Source organism: Bubalus kerabau, chromosome 5 (genome assembly GCF_029407905.1).
Source record: "Bubalus kerabau isolate K-KA32 ecotype Philippines breed swamp buffalo chromosome 5, PCC_UOA_SB_1v2, whole genome shotgun sequence".
NCBI classification, from domain to species: Eukaryota; Metazoa; Chordata; class Mammalia; order Artiodactyla; family Bovidae; genus Bubalus; species Bubalus kerabau.
Window position 1 is genome coordinate 323,941 of NC_073628.1, and position 17,607 is coordinate 341,547.

At 59.4% G+C, this 17,607-nt stretch overlaps 1 protein-coding gene across 7 annotated transcripts in view; it reads left to right on the forward strand.

Annotated features, from left to right (window-relative positions):
- The first annotated feature begins 71 nt into the window (after nucleotides 1-71).
- The window catches only part of PTDSS2 (phosphatidylserine synthase 2), a 26,691-nt gene continuing 9,155 nt past the window's right edge, over nucleotides 72-17,607 (forward strand). For 4 of the 7 annotated variants that reach the window (XR_008714486.1, XR_008714487.1, XM_055580419.1 and 1 more), the window contains exons 1-4: nucleotides 202-423; nucleotides 6,286-6,387; nucleotides 13,306-13,388; nucleotides 16,845-16,912. Coding sequence is in view for 2 of the 7 variants with exons in the window: in XM_055580419.1 (XP_055436394.1) it covers nucleotides 242-423; nucleotides 6,286-6,387; nucleotides 13,306-13,388; nucleotides 16,845-16,912 (435 nt within the window). In the remaining 5 variants the exon portion in view is untranslated. The other 3 variants (XM_055580422.1, XM_055580421.1, XM_055580423.1) reach the window with 3 other exon arrangements.

Below are 17,607 nucleotides of genomic sequence, written 5' to 3' on the forward strand. Positions count from 1 at the left end.
GCACCGTTCCTAACGCATGACATCGGAGACTACGAGTCCCAGGATACCCCGCGCCCAGGCGCTCAGACTACAAGTCCCACAATACACCGCCCGCCCTTTTCTTGCCGCCCCCAGCCTCTGCTCTCCAGAGACCCTGCGGAGCGGGCGCCGCGACCCCTTCCCGGCGCTCTTCGCGCGGTCTCGCGCTGACTCGGGTGCGTGGGGTCAAGGCGCGGGGCGGAGCGGCTGGGGCCCGGGCGTCATGCGAAGGGGCGAGCGTCGGGGCGCCGAGGGGCCGCGGCCGGGGTCCCCGGTGCCGGGGGGCAAGGCCTCGCCGGAGGAGCCGCCGGGCGGCGCGGCCGCGGGCCGAGCGAGCGGGCCGGCCGCGGGCCGCCGCAGCACCGAGTCCGAGGTCTACGACGACGGCACCAACACCTTCTTCTGGTGAGGGACGGCGGTTCGCCGGGTGCCGGCGGGGTCGCGAGGGGCGTGGCCACGCCGCGCGGGTGGAGTGTGCCCCGGGACCGGCCTCTCGCCGCCGCCCCCGGACACGGCCTGCCCGGTGTCCAGCCCCCACCTCTGACCCCTGTCCCCTCTCCCGGGAGGGTTTGGCTCCGAAGTCTCCTCAGAGCGGCTTTTCCTGACCTCCCTGCCCGCAGTCCCCCGCTGCCCTGCGTCCGGCCTCTTTCTCTGACGCTGCGGATGCCCTGTGAAATGATACCCTGCTCCCCCGGCGAGTGGGGTAGTGTCCGCGCCTTACTCCACGCCAGGAGCCCAGCGGACGAATGTGGAGGGAAGGCGCTCCCTCTCCTCAGTGGCCCCGCGCCAGGACAGTCCTTTGACCCCTGTACAGCTCTCACCTGGCCACGCCTCGGCTCAGGCTCAGGCCGTCCTCTGGTCTGCCTTCACGGGGGGGTCACGGAGGGAGGGGCAGCCAGGAACAGAGTTGGAAGGGTTCATGGGCCGAGTTGGGCGCTTCTGCGTTTGAGGATCCAGGAAACCAGCCTTGGGTCAACAGGTCCCAGACATGGCTCATGCGCCTGATGACCCCGTGACCTTGGGCTATCCTTTGCTTGTCTGAGCTGCTTTTCCGTTCCTTGTTAGAGGCACAAACCCTGTATCCTGGAAAGTATGCTTGAGAGGAGGGCTGTGGCTGCCCTTTGCTACTCAGTTCAGGTCCAGCTGAAGTTGAGTCCCGTGATGGGCCCTGGGGACAGCGGTGGCTTTGGGCCGTAGACCGCAGGGATGCTGCATGGAAGCAGCTTCTTCAGCAGGTCTGGGAAGCCTCAGAGGAGGTGCACGTGCGGCCACGTGTGTCTTATATCTGACCCAGGAGAGGCCGCAAGGAGAGGGTGTGGTAGGGGAAGCAGCCCTCTGATGAGGTCGGTGTTATCTCCTCTGTTGTGCAGGCAGCTGCTTGGGGGGTGGGAGAGGGGTGGATGACGGGACGCCCGGCCCTGCTTTGGGTAGCTGCTGTGCGCCAGCGGCCTGAAGCCAGAAGGAGGGGGAAAGGATGGGGTGCCTTCCTCAGTGAGGGTGCAGCCCCGGAGCTAGTGACTTGAGCACTGTGGGACCCTGCTGGACATTTCTGTGCATGGACCAGGCCATTGGCTGTCCTGCTGGTGGGGCAGGACCCCTTCAGACTGCAGGACAGAGGGCACAGTCCTCCCACACCCGAGCTGCTGGCCACTGAAGGGAGACTGCGGTCCTGGAGTGGTGGCCTGGCTTGCTTTGCTTCTTTCCCATTCATTCAGTGCTTGTCTTGGGGGCTGCCACTTGCTGCTTTAGGGCATGCAACAGAGAACGAAACAAGAAGCTTAGATTCTGGCACAAGCAGGCTTCCTGTGCTGGCCGGGGGATGCTGAGCACTGCACTGATCTCAGAAGGCAGAGAGTGAGAAGAGTGAGTGCAGGTATCTTTAGAAGCACAGACTGCCAGCCCATGGGTCCCTGCCCGTGGGGATGCAGAAAGGCCTGCCGTAGTTGGCTGTCCTGTGGGGAGGTCTGATGGAGCCTGGAGGGCTCTGAGGAGGGCGTGCCCCAGGGCTGCCGGCTCCGGGGACCTGCCTCCAGGGCGGGGGCCCCAGCCTCTCCATCACAGGTGTTGGGGTGCCGGCGTACGTGGTTTTTGGTGCATCCCGGGCTTTGCCCTCACCTGTGTGGGGGAAGAAGCTTCATGTTTCCGTAAGGCAGGTAATCAGATGCTCACCTGGCGAGAATGACTCACTTTTACTTGTAGGGCCCAGCCCCTTTCTGAGTCTCCCATCATTGCCTTGCTGTGCTGGGATTTTAAAAACTCTTTCATTTTAATTTTTTGTTTTAGGGAATTTTAGTAATGAGTGTTACCAAAAAATTAAAGACTAAAAGGTATATATTTGTGGAAATGACTATATGTTCCACAGTTACTCAACTCTCCCATGTTCAAAACTTTGTTCTAACAGTTTTCGTTTTCAAAGAAGCTTGGGCTTCTTGGGGGTCAGCTTATCATCAGCCACAGAGTTTGGAGTTCAGATTGAGCCTTGGTGTCCTAGTCTGGGCTGCTTCCGGCCGGAAGGGGCAGAGGCTGGCAGGGTCTGCCGTGGCGCCGACCCCTCTTCTGCAGTCGTGGTGCCTTTGGTGGGGAGCGCCTCCGGGAAACGTCAGCACCACAGACTCTGGGAAAGTGTGCAAAGATACGGCAGCTCAAAATGCCTAAGCGTTGTTCCAGTCACTCTTAGAGACCCAGTGCTGATAGCTGCTTCTAAACGTTACCACCTGTAGGTGGAAGAGGAGTGAATCAACACTGGGTCACCACGCTTCAAGTCAGGGAAGAGGTGGATGGTTGTGACGTTTGGGAAACGCTCGTTGTATGCTCACCTCTTACAACACTGAGCCTTGGGTGAGTGCCCTAAATTGATTCTCGGGACTCCGCTGTTAGCAATATGCTTTAAAAGTAGGTATGAGAATTTGCAGAGCAGATCTTAGATGCCCCAAGTTCCAGGAAACGCCTTCCTCAGTCCTTGCGGGTTGGGGTTTGCCAGCTTCGCCCACATCTGGGCAGCATGAGTTGTCAGCTGATGCCTTTTTGGTCACGCTGGTCAGTGGCCCTAGGTGCCTCTCGCAGGCCCAGGACTGGCCGTCTGGTCTTGGCCTAACCTGGCCAAGCCGTTGCTCTGCACTCACTCTCACAGCCACACCTTCGTATCTTCTCTAATTGGCTTGGCAGACTGCCTCCCTGCCCACACGGCATAGTGGGTTGGTCCTCTCTAGAGAAGGGCTGACGGCTGGGCCTTCTCCACTGGCCGTGGCCGGGAGCCCACTGTCCTCCTGCCCTCACGCTGGCCCAGTGGCCAAGTCACAGGATTCACGGCCGAGCGATCCCTGTGCCCAGATCCCTGAGTCACCTCTCGGCCAGGCAGCCCGGCGATGCCCTGGGAGCTCTGGAGTCTGGCGGGCGTGGAGGCTCCTGTGTCCTGAGCCCCAGCGTGGCGTTGTTGCAGCGTCTCTGTTCACAGTGAGCGTTCCGCAGCGCTTCCAGCCCCGGCATCCGCGCTTGGCCACATCGAGTCCGCTTTGATCCATCTGGCGTTCCGACTTGGGCCCTGGTGGCCCCGGTCAGCGTTCATGAGGACAGTGCTTGAGTGTCTTCCTTCCTGGCCCCCGGGTTTCCCTCGAATGTCTCTTCCCTTCTGTCGGGAGAACTTCCCTTGGTGTTTCTTGCGCAGCAGGCCTGCTGCTGGATTCCCGCCTTCTTCTCCGTCCACCTTCACTCCTCAGGGTTGGGGATGCTGCTTCAGCATTTCTTTCACTGCTTTATGAATTTTGTCCCACTTCTGGGCTCTGTGGTTTTTGAGGAGAAATCTGAGCTCAGACTTGGTGTTTGAGCTGAAAAGGAGCCTGGCCAGGAGTCTGTAGTGCAGGGGACTTTGGGGCTTGTTCTAACACCTTGATTTCTGACTTATTCCTGTTTTTTGCTTTTTTCCTTTGAAAATGCTCACCAGGGTAAGCATGGCCCCAGCCTCTCGGGGCAGGCAGCTGGGCGTTCTGGAGCACAGGGGTGTCTGCCTCCCTCGGGGTGCAGGCTACAGACAGCCCGGGCTCAAGCACGCCTCCTGTGGCTCCATCCAAGCCCCCTCTGCTCTCTACCCTTGCCAGTCTGGTCCTCACAGGGCGGGACCCCTTCCTCTAGCCACGTGGGCCCCACTGCTGGCCTGCCCTGTGCTGGCCCTCAGCTCTTGTCTTGCAGGCCTGGACCTTCATCTCCAGGCCTGCTGTGAGGCCTTCCCTGATTCTGCGCCCTGCCCCTGCCCACCTCATCTTTCCCCATATCCAGCCCTCTGTGTTGCTCCAAGAGTGAGAGCGCAGGAAGGCAGGATTGAGGTTTGTTGGCACATGGTATATTCTAGCCAACGTGTTGTCTGTGTCACTTGGGAGCACTCACACTAGGTCTCCTCACCTCACGACAAGGGTTTGGTGTTGATGTGCTGGAGCCGTTCTGGGCAGGGCTCAGACCCCAGGCCCCTGTCACCGACCTGAGTGACCCTGGCAACGCGGCTCAGCTCTGAGCATCCTCAGGGCCGAGGTGAGGTAGAGTCCCACGCCTTGTCATTGTCAGCTCAGCCCTGGTGGGGTCTCAGTGACTCTGCTTCTCCTGTGCAAATCAGGTGGAAAGGGTGGGCCGCACCCTTAACCCAGGAGAGGCAGCTGAGCTCGCCGAGTCCTTCTGTGTGTAGGCTGGTGTCCAGCGGAAGTTGAGTTTCTGGGTCACCACCTCCAGGGAGCCTCAGAGGTGGCGGCCTGGAGCAGCGCCCTGTGGTTTCGCCCGCGCTGGGCTCGGGCCTGAGACACTGCGTGGAGTTCAGCTGGCAGGCTGAGGTCCTAGAGTTCCCTCACGGCCTCAGACTCACTCGTGAATATGTTACTATTGAATTTTATTAAAACAGTTAAGGTAGGAGTTTGTTCACTTTTGACAGTTTTAAATGCCAGTGTTGTGAAACGTGGTAAAAGAATGAATGCAGTGTCTGCTTTCTTCACTTGGAGCGGACTTACTGCACCCAGCTGTTTCTGTTTGCATGATAAAGAGCATAAAATACCAACTGAATAGAGGAGAGAGAGTCTTTGTCTTCTGGCGTGTAGCGTGAGTCACGTATCAATTCTTCCTGTACTAACCCCAGAACTCTGCAGTTCCAGTTAGACTCCTGATGGCATCTTTTGTGGCAGCTGTGGACTGCTGTTGAGTGAAGATGGGAGAAAAGCGAGCGAGCCGCTTGGGTCGGGGACGCGGGGGGCCCGCTGGAGGCCGGGGTGGGGGCTCCTGCGGGTCCGCGCGCAGCCTCGCCGCTCGTCCTCCGCCACCGGCCAGCGAAGCTGCGCCTCTCGTGTGTTGCTGGCCACTTACGCGCCTTTTTCTGTGAGGTGTGTGTCGAGTCTTGTTTGCATTTGCAGGAGATTGTTTGTCCTTACTGTTGAGTTGTAAGAGCTCTTCATGTGTTCTGGGTACAGAGGCCTCTGTCAGGCGTGAGTGTTGTGAGTGTTTTCTCCAGGCTTGTGACTGACTCTGGTTTCTTCTGTTTCACGGAGACAGCAGGCAGGGAACTGACGCTCGGTGGCCAGTCCTGGGCTCGGGGCTTCCCGCGTGTCATCCGCCTGGTCGTCAGAACACCCCTCGAGGCTGGAGGTGTCTCTCCAAGGACCCACTGCTCTTTTCGGTTTAGGAGCTGGGTCCCTGCCTCCTTTGCAGACAGCTGTTAGCAGGCAGGGGCTCCGGCAGGCGTGTGGTGCTCGACACAGCGCGGTGGCCCTGGCCGTGTTTCCGGTCAGGCAGGCCTGCTGGCTGCCGAGAGCCACCTCCTTCCTTCCGTGCGGGGCGCTGCAGCCTCAGCCGGGTGGCCTGGTAGCGGGAGGGGCCGCTTCCCAGCCCGTCCGGGCAGCCATCCCCGGCCCAGTCTCCGGGTGGGCGGCAGTGCTTGCGCCCCACACCCTCAATCTGGGTCCTGGGGCCTCTCTCTACGTCACCCTCATGGGGCTCTCACGTGTGGTCACGGCATAAACTGCGAGGTTGGTCTCTCAGCGTGATCTGTTCTGTGACTTGAGCTGTGTGACCTGTGGCCCAGTCCCTCTGAGCAAGAGCTGCCCCCTGCTCCCCGCCGCCCGCCCGCCCAGCTTACACGCAGGCAGAGGACCGCCCGAGCGTCACGAGACCAGCAGCCAGCGGTCAGTGGGTTTTGAGCTGCAGGTCAAAGACAGAGTGCGCTCCTTCGAGGGCGTGTCACCCGCGTGGTCACCGCGTGCTGTCCATGCGCTGACGCGGGCTGTGTTTGCGTTGCAGGCGGGCCCACACCCTGACCGTGCTCTTCATCCTCACCTGCGTGCTGGGCTACGTGACTCTGCTGGAGGAGACGCCAAGGGACACGGCCTACAACACCAAGAGGTACCCGCCCAGCCTGGCAGCGGGCGAGGGTCTGCACTCCTGGGGCTCTGGGGCCTTGTGGCACTTTCAGCCCCTCTTCTGCCTGGCCCAGCCCTGGCACCATCGACCTGGCTCCAGGGAGGGCTCAGGGGTTCGGGTCAACTTCAACAGGGCGGCTTCCCCACCCATCCAACCCTTAGCACCCCAGGCCTCACCTGAGTGTCTGGCAGGTCAGCTCAGTTCCGATGCTCTCGCCCTGGGCAGCGCCAGGCCACGTGGCCCCAGGTTCAGCCCCTCCAGGCTGCACCCGCCCTCTTAGCCCCCAGTGGCAAACGCGGTTGTCACCTGATGCTCCCTCCATGGGCTCAATTAGTGTGCTAGAGTGGCTCACGGAAATCAAGGAACGTTTTGCTTATTTATTATAAAAAGTTCACCATAGGAAGACTAAGCGACAACCAGATGGGGAGACACACGGGGCGGGTGGTGGGGCAGGGGTGCTGAGCGCCCACGCGTCCCGGAGGCCCTCGGGGGGTCACTCACCCGGCCCCTGGGCTCCTCACACAGCACGACCGATTGACTGAGGCAGGCCACTGGCAGTCGGCTCCCCCGCCCCCAGAGGCTGGGGGAGCTGTGGTTGGTTCCCCTGCAGACCTCCCATTTGGAGGTGGGATTCGAAACATAACCAAGGACAGCTTTGTGGCCCTCAGCAATTAGGGAACTCTGGGGGTTTTAGGAGTTCTGGCTAGACACAGAGGAAGGCCAAATCCGCATTTCTCGCTGTGAATCACGGTGACTGAGTTTGAGTGTCTGGGCTTTCTGGAAGGCCAGGAGTGGCTCCCTCAGTTGGCGCCGTGCTCTGCACTGGGCTGATAAGAGGCTGTTAGAAAGTTTTGGCCCTGTGTGAGGAGTGTGGCCCATCTTCTCTTATCTCCAGAAAGAAACTAGTTGGCAGGATTGTGTCCTTTGCCTGAATCCGATAGATTCTGGGGCCAATCTCAGAAGTGCGTGGGGAAGATTAGCTGGTTTTAGAACTCGTTTCTGTGTATTTTCTACACTGGACGGACTCACCTCTCCCCTCTGGTCCCACGAAGCCCCCATTGCTGTCCAGTCCTGGGGCCCAGGCCCCACCTGCTCTGGTGGGGCAGCTGGAGGATGCCAGGCAGGAGCAGAGGTGGAGGCACCGCCCCACGCCCACAGGTGCCAGGAGACTGTTGGTCATCATCGGCGGGTACACTGGGCTTGTATTCCTTCACCCTTGGGGTCTTGCCCTCCAGCTGGACTGAGACGTGGACGCCAGGGTCCAGGACACGTGAGGCGCGTCTCGCCCTCCCCCGTGAGGTACAGGCCTCCTGTCCAGGCTCCTGGGTCCACGCTCTGTGGGATCCCCCTGCCTCCCTCCAGTCTCCCCGTTGGCTTTGTTGGGTCTTCCTCTTCATTCCAAGCTCTGCGTGTCAGCCCCCAAGTCTAGCCCCTCTGAGTGCCCAGTCCTCCCCGGCCCTCCGTGGTCACACGCAGGCCGGCACACGGGGAGTGGGGCCCGGCGCCGAGGAGGCAGCTGCGCTGCTCTTGGACCCCGGGTGGGCCCCGGGGGGCTGTCCCCCCACCTCAGGGAGCCCTGAGGATCCGGGAAGCACCGAGGCCCTTTGGCCAGGGCCCTGCACTTGCCTCGAGGGGGTTTCTGACTGGAACTTGGCCTTCGCTGTGAGTTTGTGTGCTGGCCCCGAGGGGAGGGTTTGCACCGTCTGCTGGGTGCAGCCGTGCAGGGAGCCCGGAAGGCAGAACTTGGGCAGACTGAAGAGGTGTCCCGTGTGGCTGTGAGGTTGGGCCAGAGTCGAGCAGTCCTGATGTCACCGGGCCAGAGGGGTCCCAGGGGAGATCCACTCCCCCCGCCCCCACCCATACAGAGTGTCCTGGAACACCATCCCGGGGGCAGGGCTGGGTCCCACCAGACGCTTGCTGGGTGAGTCACAAAGCCTTGCTGCCAGGGACCACCCCCCCAGCCCCCAGTGTCAGGGGGCTTGTTGGCCGCCCCGGGACCCCTGTGGGCACTTCCCCAGCTCTTCATCCTGCGCCGGCCTTTCTCCTGAGCTGTCCGTGTCCGAGCGAGGGCACAGATGCCGCCAACAGGGCCACCTGGGTCTCTGCCAGGTCCCCCATGTGATCTCAGCAGAGGCAGCGCTGGGGAGGGCAGGTGGGTAGGAGTTTGGGGCCCCGGGCACTGCTGTGCCCTCTCAACCACTTCAGGGCAAGAGAGTTCCCTCCAAGCCCTTGGGGCTGCCATGGTGCCTGGAGCCCATCCTGGAAGCCTGCAGGCCCCACCCCTGCACCTGACCGAGGTTCTGCAGCTTCTCCCAGGGACTGGTGAGGGTGCAGGACCCCTCACATCCCGAGGGGGCTCACCTGCTCCCCGAGTCAGACCTCACAGCCTGGGCTGTGACGAGGCCCTCTGTGTCTCTGGAGGCTGCTGGGGCACACGTATTGTTATTTTTTATTACGTCAGAGCTTTTGATGTTTGCTTCCCAAAGGTTATGGTTATTTTTTTTTATCAATATCTGTGTTAAGAATTTAGGAAATTGGTTTGCTTTCCCTAAACTTTCAAGTTCGCTTCTTTTTATGGATCTAACATGTTCTGTCACTTCAGGAGAGTAGACTCCTTCTTCAGCCAACTTTATGGGCGTGTCATCTAATCCAGCGCGCACCTAATTAGCCACGCTGCCACTAGGTGGAGGTGCGCGCTGGGCTTCCTCTGAGGCCGTGGGCAGTCTGCACCGCAGGCCACAGGCCCGTCTGACCTGTCGTAGAGTCTCGTCCGGCACGCGCCCTCGTGTCTGGCCCCTCCTGCTCAGCATGATGGTTTCGTGACACCCGTGTTGCCGTGTCTGTCAGCGGTCATTCTGGTCCGTTTCCAAGGGATGGTCCACCGTGTGGACACACCCCAGTCCCTTGGCTCATTATCTGTTGGTGACATTTGGGATGTTTACGTACATATGCACATCAGTTCAGCTCAGTCGCTCAGTTGTGTCCGACTTTGCAACCCCATGAACTGCAGCACGCCAGGCCTCCCTGTCCATCACCAACTCCCGGAGTCCACCCAAACCCATGTCCATTGAATCAGTGATGCCATCCAGCCATCTCATCCTCTGTCGTCCGCTTCTCCTCCTGCCTTCAATCTTTCCCAACATCAGGGTCTTTTCAAATAAGTCAGCTCTTCACATCAGGTGGCCAAAGTATTGGAGCTTCAGTCTTTCCAAAGGACACCCAGGACTGATTTCCTTTAGGATGGACTCACGCATTTGTAAATGGGTAGACTCATCAATACATGTACAATATCAGTGTATGTTGCCTATTTGTAACAGAAAGAAATACGATGTACCACAGCACTTAGGAGGAACGGAGCCAGAGGGGGAGGCCGCCCAGCCGCAGGGCTGGCCGCACATGCTGCAGCGGTCAGCACAGTGGCGCGGAAGGAAGCGAAAGCAGAGCCAGAGCCACACGGCCCCCTCGTCCTTGACGGAGGAGAAAGGCGCGTGATGACACGTGGCCCTGGAGTGACCAGATCCTATGTACTTTGCACAATAATTAATTCAAAATGGATTATAGACCTAAATGTAAAATAGAAAACTAAAATTTATTGAAAAAAACACAGGAGAAAACCTGGTGATGGGTTTGATGGCCTTTTTGTCTGCGCCACACAGCACGTGGGATCATGGTTCCCAGGGATCAATCTGGCGCCCCCTGCAGGGAAGCAGGTGTCTTAACCACTAGATCTCCAGGGGAGTCCTGATGGCTCTTTAAATAGAAGGCCAAAAGCGTGCTCTGTGGAAGAAAAAACTGGTACGTTGGACTTGATTAAAATGAAAAACTTCTACTCTACAGAACACGCTGCTGAGACAGCAAGAAGACAAGCCGCAGGCTGGTGGGGGACATTGGCCAGACACGCGCCTGACGGCATGTTTGTCTTCTCTGTGCAGAGAGCTCCAGAGCTCTGCACGGGGATTCCAGCAGCACAGACGAACCTGGCAGGAGATCTGGACAGACACCAGCAGGGACGTGAGCGCGGGAAAGGACACGCAGCCCCGTGCGTCCGCAGAGAGCGCCGCCACACATGTGCCCCACCGGCCCCAGCAGGCAGGAGCGCGTCCGTCGCCAGTAGGAGCGGGAGCGTCCGTCACAGGACGAAGCAGAAAGCAGCAGCTGCACCTTGGTGTTTCCAGAGGAGCTGAACACTCATGGCCACACAGAACCTGCACGGGGACCGTCACGGCAGCTTTGTTCGGAAGCACCAAACTTGGAAGCCACCAAAATGTCCTTAGTGGCTGAATGGGTGAACATGGATTGCATTCATTCATACAATGGAATATTATTAAGCAGTAAAAAGAAATGAGCTGCCAAGCCATGGAGACAGAGGTGAAGCTTAAATGCCTGTTGTGGAGTGAAAGAAGCCCATCTGGAAAGGCTACGTGCCATGTGCGCCCAGTGCCGTGACATCTGGACGAGGCAGAACTGTGAGGGCAGAGAGATGAGTGCTTTCCAGGGGCAGGGCAGTGTGAAGGGGTGGAGTGGGGGGATTTGGGGAGCCTTGAGGGTGTCTTGATGCTGTAATGGTAAACACAGGACTGAACACCACCAAGCTAAGTGCAACTTGTAACGGCTGTTTAGCAGGCGGAGGACCCCAGGCGGGAATGCGGCCGTGAAAGGAGGAGCCCCTGCCTCAGCGTGAGCGCAGCGCCTCAGGGAGGGGCCGGGGGCAGGCGCTGACCGCAGTCACCTGAGAAAATGAAACGCTCAGGCGTAAATCGAAAAAAAAGTGTAGAGGATCCACGTAAGAAAAACGACAAAATTTTGATGACTGAAATCAAAGATCTAAATCAGGGGACCGATAGTCCGTGTTTGCTGATAGGATCTCAGTATTGGTGAGGTGTCATTTCTTCTGGGCCTGTAGATTCAGTGAGGTCCCAACCAAAGCCCAGTAAGTTGCCCTGTAGCCGTGAGTGGGGTCTGTAGGCGCGAAGGCCCGGGACGCGCACAGAGCACTGTGCCCTGGGGGCGACGCTGGTTCCCACGGGCGCGGGTCAGCAGCAGGGTCCCTGCTGCCCCAGCCCTGGGACCACACAGGCGGCGGGTGGGGGCCGAGAGCCTCAGCGCTGGGGGCAGGTCACAGGCGACCGAGGGGAGAGCGACCCGTGGATAAGAGGGGCTGCTGGGCATCAGTGAGGACTCGGGCGCAGTGTAATGTGGAGCCGGGTTGCACACAGGCGTATCTGCAGTGTGCGTGTGTGCAGGGTTGGCACACACATGTCTTGTTGTTCTGTTGGCCAAGAGGGTCCAGAGGGAAGGAGCACATGGGCGCCCAGGTCTTGGTTCCCAAGACCATTCATTCCCCGGCAAAGGAGCCAGGCTGCCTGGAGAAATGGCTGATTCCAGGGCTGGGACAGGGAGCCCCCAAGAACGACCTGGGGTATCTTCCAGCACCAGAAAGAAGGGAATGCTAAAAAAAAAAAAAATACAAAACCCCACAAAGATAGGGTATGTGAAAGAGATACAGGAGCTGTATGAAAGCTCCCAGCAGCCGAAGCTGGAAGAGTGAGCAAAGAAAAGAATCAAGTGCTGAATTATAACCCGAATACAATGTAGATACCCTCGAGTCCCTGCTGATGTCAGAAGTGAGTCAGGAGAAGATAGAAGTGTTCCTGTCAGGCTATGGAGCTGCTCCCCACCCCCATGCAGGGGCCTCCCTTCCAAGGGCGAGGGGGACACTTGCCAGGCACCCTGCGGGGATCCAGGTTGGCACCAGTGGTCCGGCCTGTGTCCATGGCGTGTACCCTTGATACGATGGAAAGATGGTCTTCTTAACATCTGTAGTCTCACTTCCAAAAATCCTGTAGCCCTGATCTAGTCATGAGCAGCGACAGCCTTCATTCAGGGGCACCCACAAAGCACCTGCCCCGTCTTCCTCAACACTGTGCAGGCCATCCAAACAGGGGCCGCCAGAGCCCAGAGGAGCCTGAGGAGGTGGCTGTCGTGTGGGGCCTGGGGCCTGGAGCAGGAAAAGGACGTTAGTTTAAAACTGAGGAGATCTGGAAAAAAGGAATACTGTGGACTTTAGTTATTGTATCAGTATTGGTTCACTGGTTGTGACAGGTCCCAAACTGATGGATGTGGGAGATTCTATATTGTCTTTGTAACTTTTCTGTTCTAAAATTAAAAGATTATTTTACAGTGTAATGTATTTGCTTTCCTCTCAAAGTGCTTCTGGTGGACAGGTTCTCCCAGGTAGTCTCGCCGGGCGGGAGGGCGTCTCAGTCCTTTCGCTGGGCCCGGAAGCGGGAAGTGTGCTTCCACTCCCAGTCTGCGCGGACCGCCAGGGCTGGGGCCAGGGCTCGGGGTCCTCAGGCCTGCTCCTGGGCCACATGGGGTCACCACGGCCTGGAAAGTGAGGTGGGGCCTGGCTCCTGTGGCGGGCGGGGTACCGTGTGTGTCTGCGTGCCTTTCGCTGTCTCCAGGGGCTCCTGCTTGGACTGGACACGCAGCCCTGGGGTGAGAGAGCCACCAAGGGGCCTGCCTGTTGGAGCGGGAAGCCCTGGGACCCTGACAGCCTCTTTCCTTCTAGGGCCTTACGAACCCTGGACCATCACGTGTGGGCCTCGAGGGGTGTGTGTTTGTGGGGTGTGTGTTTACCGCGCAGCCGCCTTAGCCCTTGATGGTGCACAGAAGCCAGCCCAGGGCCAGGGCCTTCCCCCGGGCGCTGCTGCCTCTGGGGGCCGTGCAGGCCAGGGCGGCGGTGCTCGGCCACCAGCTTCACCTCAGCCCCGCCCCACCGGGGGTCGGGGCGGTCCCCACCGTGGGTGCCCCAGGCTCCCTCCCGCCTCCTGCCTGAGAGGAGCCGACCCAGAGCTTCACGCTTCCGCACACTGAGGGCTGTTTGTTCTTTATTTGCAGAGGTATTGTGGCCAGTATTTTGGTTTTCTTATGTTTTGGAGTCACACAAGCTAAAGACGGGCCATTTTCCAGACCTCATCCAGGTAACTTGCCGTTCCTTTCTCCATGTGTGCCGAGTGGCGGTGCTGTTCTGAGGGTCGCGTGTGTCTGTGCTGCTGCGTGTGAGTGTCCTGCCCGCCCCCCCATCGCAGGCGCCGGGAAGCCCCTCTTCTCCCCGGACTCCCCCACTCTGGGCCCTCCTGTCCCGCTCCTGCCCACACGATGCTAGTCAGGGAAGTCTTCCTGGGGGTGGAGGGGCCCTGGGGCCGTGCAGGGCACTTGGCGGCCTCTCGCAGGTGGCTCCGCTTTCCGCTGCAGGGCCCCCCTGCTCTTCACGGCAGGGGGTCACTGGACACCCTCCGCAGCCGGCTCTCCTGTCTCCACCATCCCGCCTCCATCCCAGGGTCGTCCTTTTAAATGAAAATAAAAACCACTTGTGAATATAAGCACCGATAAGTTTTAGTGTGTGTGTATGCACGTGCACACACACAGCTGTGAGCACAGTAGCAGTGGGCTGCACTTGCGCCTTGCGTCCTCAGCGCTCACTGCAGGCTTCACGAGCGCGTCCTTGTGAACGTTTGAGAACTGGGTGTTTGGTGGCTGCAGTCCTCATCTGAACGTGTTACATGCACGGATCCTGTCCTGGAGTAACAGTGTGCTTGGGGGTTTCCAGTTCCACGGCGATAAGCTAGGCTGTGGTAAGTTTCCACGTGTGCGCATGGGTGTCCCCACCCGATTACCTGTGGAAGCGGCAGATTAAGGGTCTGTGTTGGCTGTTGCCCAGCTTCTCTCCGGAAGGGAGGGCTCAGGGGCTCACCAGCTGCTCGGCCCCCTGAGACGTTGGTGTGGCTGAAGCCTGCGTGGTCCGTGCCCGGGGCGTGGGGCGGTGTGATTGTCCTGGCCTCCCCAGCTTGGGCCGCAGGACCTTCTCCACTGGTTTGGGCCTGTCCAGTGCTGCCCAGGAAGGGTGTGGACTCCTAACCAGAGTAGTGGAGGAGTGAGCTCAAGTGTCAGAAACCAGAATGAGTGAGAAACCAGGTGTGTTCAGTGCTTTTCACACGGATTTGGAAGGGGGAACACAAGTGCTAGAGACTCCCGCGGAGCCCGTCCAGGGCGGAGCAGCAAGGCCACGTGGGCGCCAGGACCGGGTGAAGTCACCGGCGGGACAGGCGGGGCCCGCCCGGGTCGCCCAGCAGGACGCGGTCGCGTGCTCTGAGCCCGGCTGTGGCTCCGGGCCAGAGGGGCCCCGGCCGGCCTCCTCTCTGTGGTGTCTGAGTCTGTGTTCCGACCGTGGCCTTGCCCTTCTTTAGTTTCTGCGTGTGACCCTGTTTCTCTGCCAGCCTCGGTAGGTTACCACGGGGGCACCTGCAAGACGTCTTGTTCACCTGGTACTCAGTGGGAAGTCCTGAAATCCTGAAATCAGGTTGCATCTACAGGCCGGGAGAACTGCGTGAGGAGGTGTTTCGGGACCTCCACCCCCCCACCCTCCTGGGCCCGGCTCAAGTCGCTCCTTGGGGAGCAGACACGAGGCTACAGGCCCACCGGCCTGGGGAGCTGATTTATTTGGAAACTGGAATTGGGTCTGGCCCGTTACAAAGGCCCCCTTCCTTTCATGATCTTTATTTTCACTCGTGGCTCTCTCTGAAAGCTGGAGTAGGTAGGCAGATTTCCAGTGCTGTTGAGGTGGCCAGTGTTGATGTTTAGGAAGAAGATAAAAGTGCTCGTTTGGGGAGCAGGGCAGACGGACTCAGGGAACCAGCTTCAGGAGCCTCTGGGTGGTTCAGGGAGCGCGGGGCGGGGCCGGGGGGCGTGTGGAGACCCTGGCCGGGGGATGGACAAGGGCCTCTGGGGACCGGGGGTGGGGGTGCGTAGGCCTGGACTCCTGGTGGGTTCCACAGTCAATTGGCAGGGGGATGCGGGGCCTTTCTGACCCATGTGGGTGTGGACGAGCAGGGACAGAGCCGCCTTCACAGGCAGCGGCTGGGCAGCACGGCTGTGCCCCCTGCATCTCCCACCACAGCCCTGGAGCTGCTGCTGCAGCCTCGAGCCAGGGAGACTTTTCCAGGCGTCCCCATCTTCACGGGCATGAAGAACGTTTGTCACTTTAGCGGTTTCCTTCCCAGTACATAGCCGATTTTCCCAGGAATTCACTAGCTTGTGTTTTCTGCCTGTGCGAGCATGGGTTCTCACAGATCTCCTGGCAAACAGATGCAGGACAGGCTCCAAGGGTGCCGGGCCACCCCCGGGCCCAGTGTGTGCACAGCTGTGCCCAGGCGGCTGCCAAGGGACTCAAACCCAGGAGACGAGCACTGCACACGTCCCGCCCGCTTCTGGAGAGCAGGCCCGCACACGCCCGGCTCGCCTGCCGCACGGCCTGGCCTGGGTCGCGGCGAAGCTCGGGGTGGGAGGGCGTGTGCCGTGGTCACGGATGACCTGGAATAGCTGTGGAATTACCGTGGGCAAGTGTGTGTGCACAGCTTATTTTTTAATTAGCTTTTAAAAGTAGCCTGGGGGTGGGCTGCTTCTCTCCATAGACATGAGCATGGAGAGAGCAGGTGCCTTAGGCCTCATTAAACAGGGTTAGGAAGATTCTTGGGGCAGCTCTAGACCTTCCCCTTCCCACTGTCTCATCTGCCAGGGAAGGTTGAGCTTGAGAGAGTGGAAGGCGGGTGGTGACGGGGAGAACCAGCTAACACAAGGGCTGCTTCTGCCAGCTTTGTCGGGATGTAATCGATACGTGACGCGAGTTTAAGGGTTCTGAGTGATGACTTCATGCACATATTGCAGAATGGTTACTGCAGTACGGTTAGCACCTCTGCCACCTCGTGTAACCTCAGCTGTTTTTACGGTGAGAACACTTAGGGTGGACTCTCAGCGACTTTAAAGTATATAGTGTACATGCCAAGTGTCGCCGCTGGACAAGCATGCTGACTGGAACTCAGGACCGTTTCCTAAAGCAAGTTGTCATCCCAGGAATTCGGGACCATTTAATGTTAGAAAATGTGTTAACGTCACTCATCACACTAACACCGAAGGTGAAACACGGATTCCCGTGAAGGCAGACGAGGAGGTGTTCGTATTCGTTCATGATAGAACCAGTCTGACAGCACACTGGGATTAAGAGATTTTCTTAAACTTCACAAAGAGCCTCTTCCACAACCCTGCAGACCTGCTCAGCGAGGAGGGCCGGGCGTGTCCCCGGACACGGGACAAGGGCCTTTGCTGCCGCTGCTTGTGTCCCGTGGCTTGTGGGCCGTCTCTGCTGCGGCAGTGAGACAAAAAGACATGGACGATTAGGGACAGGAATGGAGAGAGAGGAAGGAAGAGCTCCGGAGAGAACTGCATGCTCACCCCGGGTTAGAGCTTGCTTCCAGAGTCTCTGCTAGGACCCCGGGAGGGGCCTGGAGCAGGGCCCACGCGTGTCGGGCGTCCGGGAGCCGCGTGGGGTCTGCGGAGCCTCGGGGCGAGCGCCCCACCCTCTGTGTTCTCTGTCTCTGCAGCTTACTGGAGATTTTGGCTCTGCGTTAGTGTGGTCTACGAGCTGTTTCTCATCTTTATACTCTTCCAGGTAAGAGGTTTTTCTTGGTTACATGAATGGGGGGCTTCAGGTGGGTGTGAGGTGGCAGAGGAGGCGCTGAGTTGTCCGCAGTGGCCGGGCCAGTCGCCGTGGCCTCGCTTCCGGTCTGTGGACAACCGTGGCTGCGCGTGCGTTTGTCCCTTGTGGCACGTGTTTGGCAAGGTGGTCAGTGGGAGGAGGTTGGAAACTCATCTCTTTAGGAAATCTCGGATCAGGATTTGTTGCCGCCGACATCTGTCTGATGTCTGAAGTGTGACTTCAATATTCGGTCTCAGAACCGTCAGTGAGGGCTGAGTGAGTTATCATCACGTGGGAAAGTTTGCCTTGAGGGAAGGTGTGCAGGGCGGGGAATCGTGACACTGTGTGTGTCTGTGTCTGTGTGTGTGTCTGTGTGTGTGTGTGTGTGTACATGCCAGCGTCAGTGCGGAGCCCGGCCCCCGCGGCCCCCCTGCAGCCACGGTCTGTCCCCTGCTCCCCTGCCGTTTGTCTCAGACACCATGGGAGTGGAGCGGTGTGGCCCTCGCGGCCTTGAAGCTCACCTGGGTGCTCCCCTGCTGTGGAAGGTGTTTCTGGTGGAGGCACCGCCGTCTGTCTGTCCCTCCAGCAGTGTGGGCTGGCATGGGACGGGTGTGAGAGGAGCAGCTCGGAGCCTCCAGCACGGGCTCTGTCGTGACCTGACCCCGGGG